The 9,533-nt window shown below is 40.0% G+C and overlaps 2 protein-coding genes across 2 annotated transcripts; both read left to right on the forward strand.

The window, feature by feature from the left end:
- Positions 1-5,237: 5,237 nt before the first annotated feature.
- LOC309703105 (uncharacterized protein) lies at positions 5,238-7,496 on the forward strand (the record flags this gene model as incomplete). Its single annotated transcript, XM_082527816.1, has 6 exons — positions 5,238-5,501; positions 5,591-5,778; positions 5,940-6,077; positions 6,244-6,382; positions 6,625-6,805; positions 7,351-7,496. The coding sequence occupies exons 1-6, from the start codon at positions 5,382-5,384 to the stop codon at positions 7,494-7,496; spliced, it is 912 nt and encodes a 303-aa protein (XP_082383942.1). The 5' UTR covers positions 5,238-5,381.
- A 519-nt stretch (positions 7,497-8,015) lies between these two features.
- On the forward strand, positions 8,016-9,260 carry LOC309701753 (uncharacterized protein). Its single transcript, XM_082525970.1, has 3 exons — positions 8,016-8,113; positions 8,661-8,713; positions 8,808-9,260. Exons 2-3 carry the CDS (start codon positions 8,688-8,690, stop codon positions 9,223-9,225), a joined length of 444 nt encoding a protein of 147 aa, XP_082382096.1. The 5' UTR covers positions 8,016-8,113; positions 8,661-8,687; the 3' UTR covers positions 9,226-9,260.
- The last annotated feature ends 273 nt before the right edge of the window (positions 9,261-9,533 follow it).

Below are 9,533 nucleotides of genomic sequence, written 5' to 3' on the forward strand. Positions count from 1 at the left end.
CACTTGTGCACTTCAAAAATTCCTTGTATACTGTACCTTCTTGCACATCTCCGTTTCCTGTGTGTGTTGTTATAAATCAAACTGTAACTTTAGGAAAAAATATTCCAAAAGCACATTTGTAATTACTTATGACCGTTTTCAACTTTTTTTCTTTAGACCAAATCCCCTGTACACATATAGTGACTCAGAGGATGAGCAGCCCACAAAAAAAATGGTTTCCCCAGGCCCCTCGAGTGAAAATACCAGGTAATAAAATACTGTCTAGTGTCTTTGTACATATCTGTGTGTGACACAAGGAAACGTTTGACAAGTTGTCTGTATTCTTAAATACTTAAAAAAAAAATTATCTTTTTCTGTCAGACCTGACGAGAGCTGTTAACGAACTCCGTGAGGAGGTCAGAGCCATCCGCAATACCGGCTGCAATGAATCGGTAGATGCTGGGGTACTGGCTCTGGATTTGCCCTTGCACAACATTGAGGAGCTAAACAATGCAGAGCCAGCTCTTCAATCACAAGAGGCAAATAAGGCAATGGTAAGTATATAAAGGTTATGTACACTTTGTAACTATAAAGTGTAATAGCTGTCAGATGTGATTTAAATACATAACAACGGCCTGTTGGTTAAACACACAAGCACTTGCATACACATTTAAGACATGAGACACGCTAATTCCATCTCTTAAAATGTGTCTATAGGTGAGACGCTTTGCCTTGATTGGAGCCTGACGCAGCAGTTAGGGGCAAACTCTATGTCCGAGTTTGTCTTTGCACAAGCAGTGCAGAAATGGCTCCGATACGCCCCAGATCGTTTGGGTGGTGCAGGACGCACATCATGCAAAAAATTACAAACTTCTGTGAATCATATAAACGTAAATAGGAAACTGTCTTTTAATAAAGTATTTAGCAAATGAAACATGCCTATTGACCTTTTTTTGTTTATTTTTTTTCTCTCTTACATCACATGCAATGCTTTCTTATTTTAGGATAATAATATTGACATGATACATTGTGAGACATTTGTTTTTTTTTATAAAGGGTGTCCAATTTAAGGAATAAGTACAATTATGTGTTTAGGTGGTTGAAGTATTGATGGAAACATGCAGTAGTTTAGTATTGGTTAAAATACCTATAAAGAAAGGTAGATTTCCAGTCATGATTTAACTGTTGTTTTAATAAAAAGCAAATATGCGAAAGAGGTGGAAAATCAACACCATAGCTCAACAGTGTTTCAATATCAGAATCTGACATTGTTTCAATGTCAGCAGTATTAGAAAATATAACATTGAATCAACGTCAGGTTTCAACATTGATTCAACATCAAAACCTGACGTTGTTTCAACGTTAAAAAAGGGTGCAAGAGTGACGTTAGGTCAACGTCACACTTCAACGTTGATTCAATGACACAGCCTGATATTGACTCAACATTGTTTCAATGTTTCCTTGCTATCTGGGAATAGCCCCTGGGACACACAAACCCCTCCCCCACGATAAGGTAGCGATTCACGGAGTCGGGGGGGGGGGGTTTCCTCCTGGCTTTGGAACACTGGACCAGCTCTTTACCCTCTCCAGGATACTCGATGGCGCATGGGAGTTTGCCATTCGACCGTGTCCCTCGAGGGGTCCTGTGAGGGGTGCTCCGGCAGTATGGGGTGTCTGGCCCATTGCTATGGGCCATTCAGTCCTTATATGACCATTGCGAGAGCTTTGTCCGTATAGCCGGCAATAAGTCGGACTCGTTCCTGGTGGGAGATGGTCTCCGCCAGGGCTGCCCTTTGTCACCGATTCTGTTCATAACATTTATGGACAGAATTTCTAGGCGTAGCCAAGTGGCGGAAGGCTTCCACTTCTCAGGATCTCATCTCTGCTTTTCGCAGATGATGTGGTCCTGGTTAAGGTTTTCCGGGCATGTCCCACCGGGAGGAGGCCCTGGGGCAGACCCAGGACACGCTGAAGAGATGCTGCTGCCCCCGCGACCCGGCCCCGGATAAGCGGAAGAAAATGGATGAATGGATGGAGAAAAATTCTTTTGCAGCTACTGTAATGAACTCAATCAGCTAACTTGGTGAAGTGGTTTAGTTAGTTTGTTAAGTATTAGCTCGTTAATTGTTAGCTAACTGTGCTGCTGAGTGAGAATTGCTTTCCTGACATTTCACTAAAGTGGAAACCGGAAATCTAAAAGAAAATTTGAATACTTATAACTCACATTTCAGAGCAAATAAGTGCAGACACATAGGTGGGCCTCGATATGTGACAGGAAATTACCTCACTAATTATGTTTTCATTAGAAGAAATACATTTTAAAAAGTTTAAAAGCTAAATACAATAAAGCCAATTGACCCATAAGTTTACCGTATGTAAGGTTTCAAAAAAGATATGAAAGCAAGCCTTTTTTAAAATGGTAAACTTTATGCATAATATCCCAGAGGACCGGACCACAATGTTGATGTCACTTCCACCAGGATCTCAAGCCTCAATGACATTACTGCTGGAAGATGTATTGATGAATTTTCATATCACAAAACGGTGGACAGAGCTACAGACTTTTAAAGTAGATTATAGGGCTTTCCCCTGCAATTCTGGAGAACCTAAAATTCTCTAAAAACTATCTTCCATTATTTTAAATTAATTACTTTATTTTTTATTTTTATTACTTTATTATTAAACCACTTTCACCTCCTGACAATATCCTAGTTTAGTGCAGTTTAGCAGCAGTCCATCCCCAACATATACAGCGTGGGTAGGAAAATGCTTCTGCATTCTGAGTCACCTGAAGATTTGCCAAGCTAAAATCTGGTTCCATGAACTCACCAGGACTTCTCTGAAATACACCTGTAATATATATGGATATGTAGATAATTCTGCCATGAAAGAGAACAGGGATTTACAGCCAAAGAGCGAAGCAGCATCCTTTCCCAACCCCCCCGGAAGGAGCTGTAAGCTTTAAGATTTAGATTTAGTGAACTGAACAGGCCCTGTGAGCATGAGTGAAACAGTTAAAAAAGGCTTTTTTTCCTCTTAACTTTTTGCTTTCACACCTCTTTAATCTGATTATTTCCTCTCTCCAAAGGTAGTTAAAAACTCCCTGGCAGCTGTCCCCGAGGAGATTCTCCTAGAGACCTAGAGACCCACAAAATATTGTGAGGCCATCGTGGTTGATGCACCTCTGCAACATCACATGCAAGTCAGGAATACTGGCTTTTGATTGGAAGCAAGTGAAAGGAGAAGGCGATCAGCTTTCTGTTTATCTAATTCCAGGCAAATGGCTCATTTGGTTACAGCTGTCACCAGCTGAGATCATCCAGGCAAAAGTAGGGTTATTTCCTTGTTTTGCCTGTTTGAGGAGGAAGATTTTTCCATTGGCTATACATTTTGCATACACATTAGTTTGTAGCCATAAAGTGTAAAAACAACAGCTCTCTGTTTGATTCACAGTCAACTGAGCTCTTCACTGTAATCCAGATCTGATAACAACTCTCTGAACAGCTCAGGAAACTGTGAGTACGACACACTGATAATCCTTTATTTAGAAATGAAATGTACAGCAAACATTGAGTATAATGCTAGCGTAAGACTTTAATGTGATTTTCTAAAGATTCTGATTTATTAGATCAGTTAATGTAATATACTAAATAAATGTTTCTATGACTGTTGCTGGCTTCACAGTGTCCTGAGAGATGATTTACTTGGGAGATGTTTAAGGTCATCACAGAGTAAACAGAAATATCTTGCAAAGTTAACCAATGAATGCAAATTACTTTGTTGAAAAGGTCCTAATGTTTCCAACTTTCCTGCAAGACACAACAGAAAATTTCAGTATTTTGAATGTGCTGTTTATATTACAATGCCTGGAATTCATACAGGTTACCCAAATACCAGCACCAGGACAAACAAGCTTAAACCATTTAGCAGCAGTTTGCAGAATGGGAAATATCCATTGCGGTTTGGCACGTTTCACCTCTTAAGGAAAGCATATTAGAATGCATATATTCCCACATGCATCCAAATGTAAACAACATACATACAGCACCAAGTTCTTGGGTGTGCACATCACAGAGGATCTCTCCTGGACGTACAACACCACAGCACTGGCCAAGAAATCACAGCAGCGTCTCTTCTTTCTCCGCAAACTGAGAAGAGCAGGAGCACCAGCCCCCATCATGTACACTTTCTACAGAGGCACCATCGAGAGCATCCTGTCGAGCTGCATCACTGTGTGGTTTGGAGCCTGCAATGCGTCCTGCCATAGAACCCTCCAACGCATAGTGAGAGCTGCAGAGAGGATCATTGGTGTCTCTCTCCCCTCCCTCCAGGACATTTACAGCACCCGTCTCACTAAAAAAGCCCTTTGCATAGCGGCTGATCCCACGCACCCAATGCAAAGCTTCTTCAAGCTGCTGCCGTCAGGGAGGAGACTGCGGAGTCTCCAGGCCAGGACCAGCAGACTGAAGGACAGCTTCATCCATCAGGCTGTCAGGAAGCTAAACTCCCTCCCGATTCTGCCCCCCTCTTCTCCACCACGGTCTCACTGAACTCTGTCACACACACACACACACACACTCACTCTCTGACGCACTCACTGGCCTGCTCCAGTCACTTTGTGGAGCATTGGACTGCTTAAGCATTGGACCTCATAAGACTTTGTTGTTACACTATCTCTTACCGTACACTACTAAATCCCCATTTGCACTATTTGCCTATTTTGCACCACTATGCCTTCTTACTTGAATATTGTATATTGTATATTGCATAGCTTTTTTTTGTTATACGTAAAATTGTATTGTATTTATTTAAATTTTTACTTTTTAATTATTTTATTTGCATTTTTCTAATCACTAGGGTTTGAGAGTAACGCAATTTCTATTCTGTGTATGTCCTGTACATGTGGCAGAATTGACAAATAAAGTTGACTTGACTTGACTTGACTTGATTAATGAAGCATGGAGGTTCAACCCTCTGTGATCTGTTGTGCACAGAAATCCCTGATTTCTAGTCTGATTTTCTAGTCTTTGGCTTGGAAGGAAATTGGTTTGGAAACATATTTGGCGATGCTTCATCTCCTGCTTTGTGTTTGTGTAGCAGTCCCGTCACAAACCTGTCCATTATGCTAACAGTGTCCAAGAGTTCTTTTTTTTTTCGTAACGCGCCTCCCCTGTAATGGCTCTGGGCCCCCCTTAGGGGGCGGGCCCCACACTTTGGGAACCTCTGTTCTAATAGGCGTTTCCTCATTCCAGGTAATTTTCTGGTTTACAAACTGAATCAACTTCCATGTGGGAAAAACATCAGACAAAAGGACAGAGAGTGAAAGTGAGGCTGTCTTTGGAAGTACAGGTGTTCATGTTGACAGTGATTTCTGCCTTTGTAGAGAGAGACACACATTCATCATGTTGCTCTCTGAGACATCTTTGGTGCTGCTGATGGTTTGCGGCACTCAGGCTTCACATTTTTTAGGCACAGTCATGACCTACTACCCAAAGGACACTTTTGCAGATGGATCTGTCACAGTGAGTACATTTTCTTTCTTAAAATAATGTACTTACTTTTAAAAATCTTACAAGACCTAAGTGAACACTTTGTGGCTGTAAATTTAAAGGTGACTCTTCGGTATAAGTTGAACTTCCACGACTGCACATCTGATAACATATGGAGTTGCCTCAGTGGTGATTGTGGGACTGGAACCTACACACTACATGTGGTAAAACAGGAGAGCAGCGGAGACTGGTGTCAGAGAGAGGGAATCATGACTCGACGGGTTTCCAGCAACGCTCTGTTCGAGCTTTGGTGAGTGTACAACAACAGGAAAAGTAATTTAAGTGTGACAAAAAAAATTCCCCAAAACATCAGCAACTTCACTAATCATAATCTTTTTGGTGACTCATAACTAATAATTTACTAAAACATGTTGTCTTCAGAGTTTGAACTGAACTGAATTTTCTATCAAGGTTGAATAGTGGTAACTGGATATCAAACATCAATAACATCATATCATGGAGAGCTGTGACTCGGGTGGAACTGAGGAACCGGTCCGACACCGGCAAAGCCAACACATCACCTCAGACCACCATCCTACCAGCTGTGAGGTAAGCCCACTTAATGTGTGTCTATGTTTGCCTAGTTTTCTTTTATAGTTCATATTTTACATTCATCCCTTTCATATTAAAATGTATTTAACAAAGTATTTATCAAATGTTCTTTACATCGAAATGAATACAGCAAATAGAGCTACAATCTTTGTTTCTCTCTCAGAGTTCCTTCAAACTGTCAGAGAGATTTCAGCCTGTTGATGTTTGACCCTGATGGAGACGAAGTTAAATGCAGATATGGAAACTCTGCACTCTCAGAGTGTAACCCCTGCACTCCACCGTCTGTCCTCAGCCTCTCATCGGTGAGCAATGATTGTTACTCTCATGTCAGATGAGACAGGCAAAGACTAAAAGCTGGCACAGACAGTCATGCAATAATGTGATGGGAATGTTTTAATTGAATTACAATTGATCTAAATTTTGTAGAAGTGAAAGTTTATCCAAAACAAACAACAACTACATTTTTTTATATCCTTGAATTGAATTGCATAACAGAAAACATTTTGGTTATTTTAACTTCAAGCCCATTTTCGTCCTCTTGCAGTCGTCTTGTACTCTGTCATTCAGCCCCACCAGCAGCAGTAATGAAGGTTCGTATGTAGTACAGCTGGTGATGGAGGACTTCCCCAGACAGACCATCACTCTAACTCAAACCAGCGGGACACAAACAACAATAACTACCAACAATGCCATCAGCAAAATACCGATTCAGTTTGCTTTGAAAGGTACCAATATACGTTTCATTATCTTACAATGAAAGCACTAAAGAGCTGCTGACGATGAACTTAGTGCTCGGCCTGATGTACAGAGATGTTTGACCACCAGTGTAATCAAGACTGATTCTCTGGACCAACAAATATTAATCTGTCCAGCAGATATTTGTCATGGCTGTTGAAGATAAGCAGGAATAGTGGACCTGAGAGCTGAACTCGAGGAGGCAAAGTGAACTCAAAACATGCGGCATTATTGTAAGATTGCAGACAGAACAGAAAACTAACTAATCTCGGAAAGCAAAACTAACAGGCAGGCAAGTTGGCTAACAGAACACACAGTGTCGTACGAACACAGAGAAGTGGCACCAGGGCAGGCACAGAACAGAAACCAAACAAATGGCAAATCTTAATGAAAGACACAAACAGAATAAACAAGAACATAAAATATTATAAATAAACAAAACACAAAGTCATCAGACTCATGACTATGACAAAATTTACCTTGGATCATCTTTGCATCCTGTGAGAATCACCTTAACTTCTCTGTATTCTTCCAGTTGATCGTGCAGTGCCATCCTGCACAGAAGGACTCTTTCTGCCCAAGTTTTTTCCTCCAACACCAGCCAACGGAGCTCAGCTCTACAACAAAGTCAGTCAGACTCTGGAAATTAACATCAATGCAGAGGCACTTAACTCCACGTAAGTAAAAACGAAAAAAAAAAAAAAGACTTTGCCTGAAACGGTAAAATATTTATTTCAGGGCAGCCTCTAGGTAGATATAAAATATAGTCCTACAAGTCATGAATCTAATAGAAATGAGTGATGTGCAAATCTAAAATATGTTTCAGGTTATTAAGTTACATATCTGACCAGATCTTTAGTAATAAAAAACTCCAGTGCTGATGTACAAGATTACAGTCAGGTGTCAATTTAGACGACACAGTAAGTGAAACACAGCCAAAACCATACAGATTTAAGGACATAAATACTTAAAGATTAGGTAAAACAACAATAATAAACATTGAAAGTTACCAACAAGAAACATTTCCATCGTTGGTTGGTTTGAGAAAAAAACATGACTAGATAAAAGAAACAAAAGAAACATGCTCCTTTTGCAGACGTGGAGATTTTGGGAAAAGAAAATTTACAAATTTTGGATTTTTGTGTTTGTTGAAGGATCTCTGAGCTGCTCTACAGCGGGCCGTACAATTTAATCAGTAGTACATCAGGACCTGGACAGTTCATCCTGAGATGGACACCATCTGAAAGTGAAGATGGACAAACCCTCCCCATCTGTTTTGTTGTCCAGGCAGTTTTCAGGTCAGTCTCATGTTTCATACTCTGTAGAAAGTTATAATATTTTTTATTTTTTGAGATTACAGTTGTTGTCAGAAGGCAACATATAAACCAGGAACCTTCCATGTTTTGAAAACATGCTCGATTAAAATACAAAGTGTCCTTGGTTAAGTAACTTGAAGTTGTCATGTGATTGAAGGGTTATATAATGAAACATTAAACTTTATCATGATTTGCCTTGGCATCGCTCAATCACGTTATTTTATAAAAAGGCTTTAAGTCTTTTTTTTTTGTCATATTTGTTGTGTTTTGATCAAATTTATCACATTTACCTTGAAAACATTTTGGCTTCGCTGATCTTTTACACAACCATTTTTACTGAAATAATTACATTCACTTCTCAAGAGCAGTTTTTACCAAACCATCAGATTTCCATTTATTGTTAACTTTTCTTTTTGAGTGCAGTGTGTCTGTGTGAATTTTGTCTTGTGATCTAACCATCATCATCAGAATCCCTTAAGGAGTGTTGAACAGGTATATTTGAAAAAGAAACTTGCACTTATTTCTGCAGTGGGACCAAGTATCACTCAGAGCTTCGATGTGTCACTGTGACTGTTGCAAACGGTGAGTAGAGTCCTTCACCATTTCAGCCACATTTAAATCTAATTTACTGGATCAGTGTAACTGAGCTATAACCTCTAATTCTGACTGTTCATAGGACCAATAATAACCACAACAACTACCACCAGTACTCCAACTACTGTACCTGCAACAACTACCACCAGTACTCCAACTACTGTACCTGCAACAACTACCACCAGTACTCCAACTACTGTACCTGCAACAACTACCACCAGTACTCCAACTACTGTACCTGCAACAACTACTACCAGTACTACAACTACTCCAACTACAACAACTACTACCAGTACTACAACTACTGTACCTGCAACAACTACTACCAGTACTACAACTACTCCAACTACTACCACTACTCCAACTACTACAACTACTACAACTATTACCAGTACTACAACTACTCCAACTACAACAACTACTACCAGTACTACAACTACTCCAACTACAACCACTACTCCAACTACTACCACTACTCCAACTACTACAACTACTACTAGTACTCCAACTACTCCAACTACAACAACTACTACCAGTACTACAACTACTCCAACTACTACTAGTACTACAACTACTCCAACTACTACTAGTACTACAACTACTCCAACTACTACCAGTACTACAACTACTCCAACTACAACAACTACTACCAGTACTACAACTACTCCAACTACTACTAGTACTACTACTACTCCAACTACAACAACTACTACCAGTACTACAACTACAACAACTACTACCAGTACTACAACTACTCCAACTACTACTAGTACTCCAACTACTCCAACTACTACCAGTACTACAACTA

This window comes from Aulonocara stuartgranti, assembly GCF_965226115.1.
Source record: "Aulonocara stuartgranti genome assembly, chromosome: 3".
Classification (NCBI taxonomy): Eukaryota; Metazoa; Chordata; class Actinopteri; order Cichliformes; family Cichlidae; genus Aulonocara; species Aulonocara stuartgranti.